A 12,589-nucleotide genomic window follows, 5' to 3' on the forward strand; every position below is an offset into this window, starting at 1 on the left:
CAACTCAGATGGCCGTCACCACCCTGTGAAAGGCATTCTATATGGCAGACAAAGTGCAAGTTGGAAGGCCGTATTTACCTGACAAGCTAAAATAAAGCAACATTCTCAGGTACTTTACACATAGCTGTCTATTATATCCTGAAGACTTCACAGCTCTACTAAATTCCCTGTGGAAAATTCAACTGTGATGGTAGTCGCCACTGGACACCTATTTCATTTATAAAAAAAATATGAATAGTATTCTTTAAGTACAGCGCCAGCCCCTGACAAAGCCATTTACTTATGCGATCATGAATCTGTAGTTTAAAAGTGGAAAGAGAGGTTCAAACTAAAGGTGGCTCAAGGAAACTGGCATGAAAATTTTGCCCCAACTTTTTACTGAAATTTTAACCAAAATCTTCAATCTACAAAAGCTGTGACTTGCCCCAAACTGGTTGGAATACAGGACAAAATGTTCAAAATCTTTTGACCATCTCTAGTTCAAACACAGCCCAACAACAAGGGAGAACCATAAGACCATCCCTATACATAAACTCAGACTCTGGTTTATGTATAATCCTTCACAGATAGGCTTAAAAGCAAGTTACAACAAACCCACAAGAAGAGCCGTGTCCATTTTGCAACCTATAATTTTTAAATATAACATTTTATTGCTTAGATGGTTTGATACAGAACAGGTTTACTTTCAATTTGAATTTGGAAGTACTGTACAGCTGAATAAAGAGAGGAATAAAAGTACCAAAACAAATGTGTGATTCTCTGTTCATGTGGCATAAACCAGTCTTGTACACAACTTGTAGCAGCAGTTTAAGTTCCCTTTAGAAAAAATATGAATTCTACACATTTATTATTGTTTCCTGCATGGGCTGAAATCACTAAGATTAAATTTCCTTCTTGAATAGAGAGAATGAGAGAGAGACACACACACAGAAGGGGAGAGAAGATTACGAATCATTCTGAAAATGGAATCAGACTGTCACATAGCTCCGAAAAGCCATTTGAGAATAGTCACAAACATAAGTTCTCTTTTTCTTTTTGCGCTTTCACAGTCAAGTGCTTAATGTAGTGATTGAATTATTTCATCGTTAAGTCCATTGCAACTCTGACAAAAGAATTTCAGAAGATCCATTTTTTTTTGTAAAAGCCCTGAGAAAGGAAAAATAAAAGGATTCAAACAAACAAAAAAAAAAAAAAAGAGAGAGACAAATTAGCTGAACATGCAAACTAAGCCTAAGATTCACCCATAGTTTAAACATGTTATAAACTTCACAGTTTAATATTGGGGAAAAAAACAACAACAAAAAAGTTTTCTCAGTCAAACTCAACTAATAAAAATGTCAATAAAATGTGGCAAGACCTTATAATCTACTAGGATATAGATAAAGGCTAAATAAAGCTTTAAATCAATAGTGATTATTGCTAGCAGATGTCCCGGCAGGCTGCTGGGAATTGATTACTCGCTACATTGTTCTGCAGCATATAGTTTAGTAATGGCTTCTCCCCCACAATATTGCGCAGTTTAGTGTGGAGAGCTGCAAAAAAACACAAACCCCCAAAATTAAAAATAAACAACAAACAAAAAAAAACAACCAAAAATACCCAAAATAATATAATAATTATCATCATTATAATAGTAATAAAAAAAATTAAGGGATGTGTGAACTGGTTTAAACTAAGTAGAACACACCTGGTAAAGTTTTAAAGGAATCATTGGTTCTGAGTTTTATTAATTTGGAGTAACTTATTTCAAAACTGGTTCATACATCCCTAATAAAAATCACATATACCTCAACTATTTTTTTTTCTTATTTTATATGCGAGAATATCACTTGAGAACATTTTTCTTCCTTTGAATTCTGGGGAGTTGGATTTCAGTCTCCAGAAATATATATATATGAGAGAGAGAGAGAGAGAGAGATTTAAGGCCCTCTTCTTCCAAGTCTAATGAAAGTAGGACATGTGATTTTACATGGGAAGGGACGGGAGGATCACAGTGTGGGTGAGGGAGCTGAAGTGGTGGAACGGCACAGTGAGACTCCGGCAATACTATGGCTCTGTCTGTCCCAGAGATCATGACTGAAGGACAACAAGAACAACAGATGCTGAGCATACCTAAAAATGCACAGCTACAGCAGGATACATTTTGCTTAACCCAGTAAATGCTGGTGGTTGGCAGTATCTCCTGTTGTAGGCAACAGGAGGCCTGTGAAGAAATCCCAACCCCCAGCATTAAAGCAGTTAAACTATCAATATGAAATTTAGAAACACACACACTAGTCTTCAAGCATCAACCCCAAAACCTCAGGAAGAAAGATTTTTTTTTAAATTTATTTTATTTATTTTTAACATGTTTTATATTTGTAGTTTTATTACCAGTAGTATTTTCTTGCTTTAGAAAAAGACGGTAGCAAGATCACGGTAAGGCTTGCATTTCTTTCTCGCTTTCTTTCAACTGGAAGACTAAATAACTTTGCTCATTAGTAACAAACGTCATGTGATCGGAACCAAGCAATTTGCAGTGCCTTCTTCATGCACTCAAGGTGGCCAGGGGAGACCTTTCATGACCCTCCCCACACACACCCATGCTATCACTAGTGAGATGTTCCCCTGTACATTTGTGATGATTACTTGCTGGCCTCCATTTGATTCTCCAGTCAGAGGAAGGGTTCCATTTAAGTACAGTAGAAGAGCTGCAACATGAGAGGGGAGTTGGTGAAAACTTAAACAGGGGATCCAAGCTGCACTGTAGATCTCCGTGGGCAAATATTGCCCATTCGTTTCTGCTGTCTGCAGAGACTAGCAAACTGATGAATTTATAAAATAATAATAAAATAATAATAATAATAATAATATATTGAAGCAAATCAAACATATATAACAGCGGGTGCATAATTTCCATAGGTTAAGTTGCTATGTAACTCTTCTCTGTGTACTCAGTCCACAATGGCCAGAAAGAATGTCTTTAAATGGTAACTAGATTACCATTTCTAATGCTGAAAAGTGGAAACAAGTTATGAGGTTGAAAGCTCTTTGTCTTTCCTGGTTTTGGCTTTAACCAACTTTGAACACCTTCAACCACCATGTCGTTAATACCTGGAACTGGATTAATGCTCCATCGTATGGCAAATGCAAGAATGTCTATACTGAGAAAAATCAGCATCTTGTACATATTTCCTCTGGCTATCTCATCTGAAATACATGTAATTTTCTTCCAGTTATTGGCTGTGGTATCCAAGGGCTTCCCCACCCCACTGCCCCTATTTCCAGCTCAGAGAACAAACACAGCGACTATAACAGATATACAAGAACAAGCTCACACACACACACCAATACAAAAGGTAACATTAATGCTTAAAAGAAAAAGGTCCTCTCCAAATAATTCATTAAAATATTACAAAAAAATCATTTTTTTGTTGAAAAAAACCTATGATACCAAAAGATCTAATAAAGTAGTAAGGCACTCAAATCAGTATATACCGTAGTCTCTTGCATTATTATACTGAAAGGCATATGGCACTGAATCCAGTCTGCCATACTATCCCGCAGCTGAAGGTCACTCTTACAAAATATATTCCAAAAACCTTGCTCTGCTGGTTTTAGTTTGTATGCTGGGATGGGTCCAATTTCATAGTAAGAATTCACTCAACTCCCAAAAGCTGAGGTGTACTATCTGCAGAGGCAAGAATGTGATTCATGGGAGATTTTTTGTTGTGCATCTCCAGCAAGTCCTGAATGAAACCTGATGGACTCTCGTGATCACAGTTACCCCGAGATTCCTGATCTTTTGTGATCTGTTTCTGTGCATTCTTGCTGGACTCTGCAAGGCAAGTACTAGCTGTTCGTCCGGGGGTTTTCTCCTCTCTGCAAAGGGAATCCTTCGCTGCATTGGCCAGACTCTCTTTTCGGTTTCTAGGGACAGATGAATGGTTACCAAGGCCTGCAACTGAGTCACACTCATTTTCTGAGATGGGGTTAGTGCCACTGTGGATAGACTCATTTTCACTGTCTTCTTCACACCTAGACTGGGTCTCCTCTTTGTCACTCTCCTTCTCATGGTTCCTAGCGTTCTTGACCTTCTGATGTATGCGCTGATGGCGAACCAGGCTGTGTTTCAGAGTGAAGGTCCGTTCACAGGTCTGACATTTGTATGGTCTCTCTCCTAGGACAGAATTAAGACCAAAATATAACTAAGATTATAAATACATTTCCCTCTCTCTTTTCAGGTCAATACAACATACAAGACTGCTCTAGACCAACGATTCTCACACTGTGGGTTGGGACCCCAAAGTGGGTCACATCTCCCTTTTAATGGGGTCGCTAGGGCTAGTCCCAACAATGTTTAGTCCCAACATTTACTGTAGGATTCCCTTTCATGTGACTTGGATAACTACCTGCTACCTGAGTAGTGAGGCCGACAGTTAGGTTCCTAAATGAAAGAGACCTGATTCAGAAAGGTACTGAGCTTCCGCAGTGGGAGCTGCATGTAAACAGCACCTCTGAAAATCAGGCTGCTTTTCTTTAAGTGTGTAATTTTAGACACCAACATTTGCAGGTGTTGGCTTTATTGAAGTCATATACCAAATAAATGCTTGACTTGCCACTTCTGTAACAACTGATATTTAACAACTCTGTACCTAAAATCTGTGTAACTATATGGTTTCAAAATCTGGCTATAAAACTACAATTTATACTGAACTGTATGTCTACCTGTGTACCCAATTGCCTATTTAATAGTGAATTTACCTGCAACTACCCTACTGAAACACAAGCCAATGGTTTTAGAGAATTCTTCAATCTTACCCAAGGTCGGCAGGATCTGGTAGTGAGAGAGTACAACCAGCTTATATGGTTATTCATTGTTAAACACTTAGCTATCACATAAACCTGGGGGGACTGTAAAGGCATCTGCTGAAACACGTATTTTTTAAAGGGACTATGTTGTAATTTGGGTAGATGGGTAATTTGACATGCTGTATTCAGCATCCATAATTCATGTCTGTTAACATTCTGTGCCCTTAAGTGAGCAACTTTTTCTGCCAGAAGCTCAGAAAAGTCTTTTGAAACGCAAAGATGTTTGTGAAACTCAGCATTGAGGCAGCAGTTTCCTTTGCAGGATAAACAGACTGCACAACTTTCTTTCCCCCTCAAAAGGATGGAAATTACCACAAAACAGTAAAGACTAGCCCATGGCACAGAGGGGCTGGGGTTCATAGAAGGAATGAGGATGATGGGCTCAGTTTTTCTGGGCAACCAGTATTTAAAAAACAAGCTAGGCGGCATGTGAGAAAACATTTCTTCCTCAGTCCCTGATAGAAGGGTGAACATTTTACACACAAATTATTAAACCAACTAGAATGGAAGCTGCTTACAAACGAGTTCTGATATAGCAAAACTCTATCTCTTGTTAAGTAAAATGAAGAGTCCCATAGTGATTCAACGTGAAAATGCAGACCAAGCTGCAAAGCATTTAAGCTTATAAGAGGTTTCTGAGGCAGAGAGTAACTTTACTCTCAAAAGGTTCTGGTTAGAATCAGGAGAAAAAGTTGTTGGTTTTTTTCCTCCCCAACATTTTTTTTTCCACAAAAAACTGGCAGAATGCTGTAAAGATTCTGTATCTCAGAATCAGGTCCTGTTTAATGATGCACAAGCCCTTTGGTGCACTGCATATCCTGCATCCATGATCAACAGAAAGAAAAATAAATGATGCAAGTTTGGTATGATTCCACTAATATGATAGCTTCTTGATCTTTTAAAAAATATGAGTGCATAGAGTGAGCTCATAAATTTGAAGAGCCCATAGCAATGGACTGAGACAGACTTACTGTAGGGTGTATAATAATATACTAGAAAATAAACTGTAGGGACCACCCTGCATTGGAAGAGAAATGGACTAGAGATGAGTGAATGGCTCTTCCATGCATCTTATTTTTATTCTTCAGGCAGGCATTGTACAAATTTTTCCCACATAGCCCCAGTTGGGGAAAAATGTGGCCAGGGTCACAAAAACAATTTTTTAGAAACAACTAGCAATGAAGCTAGTTAAATGTATTATGTTTGAAGGAAAAAAATCACGCATTGGTCAAGGCTACTACAGAAAGTGTTAAAAAGTTAAAGAAAGTGTGGGTGGGTGGGTGGGGTAGAGAAAGACTCCAGTGACAAGTCCAACAAACCTTCAGGAACAATGAAAATATTAAAAGCATCTGACACATGGATTGTTGAGGAGCTCATCCTCAGAAAGCACAAAAGCAGCACTGGCTCATCAGAGAATGCTGTGTTAGACTTAAGAATCTTTCCCCAAAGGCTTTCTTGAACACAGATGTATCATACGTTGTAGTGATTTTGTAATGGACACAAATAAATATAAGAATGAGACCAAACTAATTTTTCCTTGTGACACAACCCACATGTCTAGCAGTGAAAACTGGAAGCTGATCATGGCGTTGCCTCTCACTCAGATAAACATAGCAAAGAGTGTGATCAAACAGATCCACCGAGGCATGGAGATGCCGGGTCTCTAGAATCATATGATAAACCGACTCCCCTCCTCTGATGTATTCCCTTTATAGTGTCATAATACTCCAATATGCAACAAAATACAAGAGAAATGCAGAGCCACAGAGGAGGGGGCAAGGAGCTGGATATAAAATCTGTGCAATAGTTTCCCTGATCTCTCCTCACCTCCAAATTCTGAACCACGTAAGTGGAAAAATAATTTTGGAAAAATTTAAGCCAACTACCCTTATTCCCCAGGTAGATAAATATATCATTGACTTTGTATTTCCACAGAGCTTTCTGCAGATGTAAAGGATTTTGAATGTTTACCCTTCTCTCCCCATTCCTCTCCAATTCATTTTATGTTGCCACAGAAACTTAAACTCGCCTCATAACATAGTTTGACTGTGCAGCAGAAATTAGAAGTCCCTGCTCGTGCTGAGGTCCATCAGGCTGAAGAGCTCAAAGGATGCTGACAATAAGCAGCAATCTTCTTCCTGCAATACTGTCTCATGTTCTCCACTTACCTGTATGGGATCTCATGTGTCGTGTCAAGTCCTGTAGAGACCAAAACCGCTTGTTGCACACAGTACAGACTTTCTTCCTCTTGTCTGCCTTTGTGGTACTCTTAGCCCCATTAGTCTTTGGTTTTTTGTCATCATCACTCTTCTCACAGGATTTTCTTTCTGTGCTCTCTCCCTCAGAGATGCTTTCGCTTTCTTCATTCTCTTTTCCTGTTGCCTCACAGTCCATAGAAGATTCTACCACCTTTAAGTCCATTGGGGGCTCTTCCTGATCAAGAGTGGAGTCTTGCTTCGGGGGAGCTCCAGCTTCCTCCTGAACACTTTTGCTTTCATCCTCACTGCTCTTTTCGTCCTTTCTGTCCTCACGAGCATGGGCCTTTTTGTGCCGGCCAAGAGTGCCAGCAAATTTGAAGGTTTTCCCACAAACATCACAGGCGTGTTTCTTTTCACTCTGGGAGCAGTTACCTGCACTCTGGTCACTCTCTGCCAGTTTAAAGTCCATCAGCTTACTGGCAAAATTGAGGTCAAGGCTTTTGTTACTTACAGAGTCTTCCTCCGGTCCCTCTTCGTACTCATCTGCTTTTTCTTGTGCATCCTCTTCTCCTTGGGGCAAGTCAACCTTTTGCTCCTGCTTGGGACTGCATTTGTTTTCCGGTAGCTCCATTTCTTCCTCTGGCTGCTCTCTCTCGCAGGAGGTCAGATCCAGCACCCCACCTAGAGTCTCCAGATCTGACTGACTGTCTGTAGGCAAAGAAAGGGAAATTTTTGTAAGTCAGATATTCTCCACTGACGCAGAATTAACTATGTGTCCTGTCAAGGCATCACAGACTCACTAGCATCACTTCTAATTCATTCAATTTATTTACCACCAAGGCCAGTAAATGTACAGCTGAGAAGAGAACATAACAGACACCAAAAATGAGGCCATTAGGAGTCTGTAACAACATACTTTCTTCTCCAACATACAGCTACTGGGTTCTTGGGTCTCAGTTTCATTGAGCCACAGTATAATCACTCTCACTACAGAGAACAAATGGTAATGCTCAGATATCAAAGAAGGGGAGGTAAGTGCAATACTATTATAAATGCATACCAAAGATCTGCAATTATTTTTTATTTATAATACAGGAGAGTTTTTATGCATTCTCTGAGAGTACTTAATCAGTGTGTTTAAGATGTGGTTTCTATATAATGGAGCCCCTTTGCAAAATAAAAACAAATGTAATTAATTAGTATAATTAAGTGTTAAAGATTGTTACATTCCAAATTTGGGTAGATACAGATATAGGTCATATTGACATACCTCTGACATACAGAAATCATGGAAGTTTGTGCCAGTACAGGATTCAGTTCTCTATAGTGAACACATTTATTAAAATGATACTACACTGAACTAAGACAAAAATGCAGCAATGGGTGACATCACCCACTGTTTTGTGACCCCTGCAACAACCAGACATAGGGTGAGTTATCAGCCTCAACTACTGTAAGGCTCCCTGCTTTTATCACCTTGTATCACATTCTTAACATTGCTTAAAACACAGTTTGAGTTAAATTCCTTAATTTCTTTAAAGAAAAATGGAGGCAGAGACAGAGAGCTTCTGAATTCTAGAGAGAGGGTGAATTTGTAAATGGAAAATAATCCAGACCAGATTTGGATGCCAAAGTTGAGACTGATGTATGGGACATAATTGCAGCTGTTGTGCCTCTTTTTAGTTAAGATTTCAGGACACAAGCTAGACAAATCATGTTACCAAAAGCTGTGACTCTCCTTGCTTTAGTCAACTGTTTGCAACATTAATATAGACCTAGATGTTAAAATTCATCAAGTGAACAATATCATCTTTTATATTTATCATGGATCTAATAATTTTGAAAAGACCTCTAACATGCTATATGTACTAGCAGCCAAAACACTGCACAACTAACAGTGGATTTAGTGTTTACCTGCAAGTCTAATAGCTTCTTAGTAACTATAGCGATTTAAAAATGCTGATAAAATTTACAATTATTTTCTGGCTGACACATACACAGCATGTGGAGTTTGTCTCAGAACTGCTAGATTTTTTATTATAAGCTTCTCTCATATAAAGAGAGCAACCAGAGATGACAGTAAGATAGTTATAACGCTCTTGATAGTTTGGAATAGGTTTTTGTAATACAACACCTTCACAGTGGTAAGAAATACTGTGGCTAAGCAGAACTTCTAGTAATTGTGCATACCCACTTAATACAGCATAATCCTGATACATTTTGGTGGGGGGTGGGAAGACCACAGAATCACAGAAATGTAGGACTGGAAGGGACCTCAAAAGGTCAGTTCAGTCCCCTGCACTGAGGCAGGACTAATCATTATCTACACCAGGGGTCGGCAACCTTTCAACAGTGGTGTGCCAAGTCTTCATTTATTCACTCTAATTTAAGGTTTCGCGTGCCAGTAATACATTTTAGCATTTTTAGAAGGTCTCTTTCTAAAGTCTATAATATATAACAAAACTATTGTTGTATGTAAAATAAATAAGGTTTTAAAAATGTTTAAGAAGCTTCAATGCAGGAGATCTATTCCAAAGGGTGGGTGGATTACAGATATGCCTGTGGATGAACTGATGTCTCTGACATCAGGAAATGGAGTGCAGAGAGGGGCTTAGAGCCTATCAGGAGTTGTGAAGGGCAGGGAAGACCTTGTGAGCTGGAAATAGCTAGTCTAGCGGTGAGACCTTTCCATTCCAAAAGCTAGACATCTTATTAAGGTGCCCTGTTCCAGATTCAGATACAAACTAAGCTAGGAATACATGAAAATCTGCATGTGCATGTATTGGGAGCGATACTTTTTGCTGCATCTGGATCAGCACACATTTTTAGGAACAATTTCACAGGTCTGTTACAAAGGGGCTCAGGAAAACTGGGGGTTATAAGGGAAAAACTGTTTTGTAACCTTAATAGTAGTAGTTACTATCAGAAAACAGTCTAATAGTCTCCAAGGAAGTTGTAGAAACCCCATCACACAAAGACATTTAAAAACTGGGGTGAGCAAAGCACTAGAAATAATGCTGAAACAAATGGCACTACCAGAAGGATAAGATAGAATAATATATCAGAGAGGTAGCCGTGTTAGTCTGGTTCTGTAAAAGCAGCAAAGAATCCTGTGGCACCTTATAGACTAACAGACGTTTTGCAGCATGAGCTTTCGTGGGTGAATGCCCACTTCGTCGGATGCAAGAGTGGAAATTTCCAGGGGCAGGTAAATATAAGCAAGCAAGAAGCAAGCTAGAGATAATGAGGTTAGATCAATCAGGGAGGATGAGGCCCTGTTCTAGCAGTTGAGGTGTGAAAACCAAGGTAGGAGAAACTGGTTCTGTAGTTGGCAAGCCATTCACAGTCTTTGTTTAATCCTAAACTGATGGTGTCAAATTTGCAAATGAACTGAAGATCAGCAGTTTCTCTTAGAAGTCTGGTCCTAAAGTTTTTTTGCTGGAGGATGGCCACCTTAAGATCTGCTATTGTGTGGCCAGGGAGGTTGAAGTGTTCTCCTACAGGTTTTTGTATATTGCCATTCCTAATATCTGATTTGTGTCCATTTATCCTTTTCCTTAGAGACTGTCCAGTTTGGCCGATGTACATAGCAGAAGGGCATTGCTGGCATATGATGGCATATATTACATTGGTGGATGTGCAGGTGAATGAACCGGTGATGGTGTGGCTGATCTGGTTAGGTCCTGTGATGGTGTTGCTGGTGTAGATATGTGGGCAGAGTTGGCATCGAGGTTTGTTGCATGGATTGGTTCCTGAGCTAGAGTTACTATGGTGCGGTGTGCAGTTACTGGTGAGAATATGCTTCAGGTTGGCAGGTTGTCTGTGGGCGAGGACTGGCCTGCCACCCAAGGCCTGTGAAAGTGTGGGATCATTGTCCAGGATGGGTTGTAGATCCCTGATGATGCGTTGGAGGGGCTTTAGCTGGGGACTGTATGTGATGGCCAGTGGAGTCCTGTTGGTTTCTTTCTTGGGTTTGTCTTGCAGTAGGAGGCTTCTGGGTACACGTCTGGCTCTGTTGATCTGTTTCCTTATTTCCTCATGCGGGTACTGTAGTTTTGAGAATGCTTGGTGGAGATTTTCTAGGTGTTGGTCTCTGTCTGCGGGGTTAGAGCAGATACGGTTGTACCTCAGTGCTTGGCTGTAGACAATGGATCTTGTGGTGTGTCCGGGATGGAAGCTGGAGGCATGAAGGTAGGCATAGCGGTCGGTAGGTTTTCGGTATAGGGTGGTGTTAATGTGACCATCACTTATTAGCACCGTGGTGTCTAGGAAGTGGATCTCCCGTGTAGATTGGTCCAGGCTGAGATTGATGGAGGGGTGGAAGCTGTTGAAATCGTGGTGGAATTTTTCCAGAGTCTCCTTCCCATGGGTCCATATGATGAAGATGTCATCAATGTAGCCTAGGTAGAGAAGGGGTGTGAGTGGAAGGGAGCTGAGGAAGTGTTGTTCCAGGTCGGCCATAAAAATATTGGCATATTGTGGGGCCATGCGGGTGTCCATAGCGGTGCCACTGATCTGGAGATATATATTGTCATCAAATTTGAAATAGTTGTGTGTGAGGACTTCTAAGAGAAACTGCTGAGCTTCAGTTCATTTGCAAATTTGACACCATCAGTTTAGGATTAAACAAAGACTGTGAATGGCTTGCCAACTACAGAACCAGTTTCTCCTCCCTTGGTTTTCACACCTCAACTGCTAGAACAGGGCCTCATCCTCCCTGATTGATCTAACCTCGTTATCTCTAGCTTGCTTCTTGCTTGCTTATATTTACCTGACCCTGGAAATTTCCACTCTTGCATCCGACGAAGTGGGCATTCATCCACGAAAGCTCATGCTGCAAAACGTCTGTTAGTCTATAAGGTGCCACAGGATTCTCTGCTGCTTTTATAGAATAATATAGAATATTAGAGCATCTATTTACATTCACCACCATCACAGTGCTTAACTTCTAGGCTATCCCAAGGAACACCACCTTTCATGTGTGTAAGATGGCACATTTTCTGTCACTATTTGAACAGCTTCCACTAGGTGGAACCACTTAGTAAGTTTTTTTGTTTTTTTTTCATTTTTTAAAAACACACAAGGTACAGCTTTTCCTAGCTCCACCACCAAAGTACGGAACACCTGCCCAATCACAAGAGGCTTATGATATCAACGCTCTAAAGTGGTATTTTCCCCCTTCTTCATACTCACTCAAAATATATATTATTGATACCCCTATTAAATCTAGTCACCTTTAGTGAGAATAATACACCTTAAAAACAGCCAGTTTACATTTGAGGATTTCAGTCATACTCCTAAAACCCTTCCAACTAAAGGGAAAATTAAAAGCATAAAAGGACAAGTACAATTTATTTAAAATAAATAAATCCTATCAATTTGCAATAAATGTGGGAAAAATCACCAATTTACCAAAAAAAAAAAAAGTTATTAAATACTGTAACTGCTGAAAAACCAGATGCCACGATATTGCTTATCTTCTGATACAGGTTCTGATCCTGCAATACCTTCAAATGAATAATTACTCATATGAACAGTCC

The 12,589-nt window shown here is 39.8% G+C and overlaps 1 protein-coding gene across 3 annotated transcripts in view; it reads right to left on the minus strand.

The window, feature by feature from the left end:
- Positions 1-627: 627 nt before the first annotated feature.
- The window catches only part of RREB1 (ras responsive element binding protein 1), a 151,410-nt gene continuing 139,448 nt past the window's right edge, over positions 628-12,589 (minus strand). For all 3 annotated transcript variants that reach the window (XM_045005657.1, XM_045005658.1, XM_045005659.1), the window contains 2 exons: positions 7,020-7,757; positions 628-4,159 (listed from right to left, as the gene is read on the minus strand). In XM_045005657.1, the coding sequence (XP_044861592.1) occupies positions 3,639-4,159; positions 7,020-7,757 (1,259 nt within the window). In that variant the 3' untranslated portion in view covers positions 628-3,638. The remainder of the gene's footprint in view (positions 4,160-7,019; positions 7,758-12,589) is intronic.

The sequence above is a fragment of the Mauremys mutica genome, chromosome 2, assembly GCF_020497125.1.
Source record: "Mauremys mutica isolate MM-2020 ecotype Southern chromosome 2, ASM2049712v1, whole genome shotgun sequence".
NCBI lineage: Eukaryota > Metazoa > Chordata > Testudines > Geoemydidae > Mauremys > Mauremys mutica.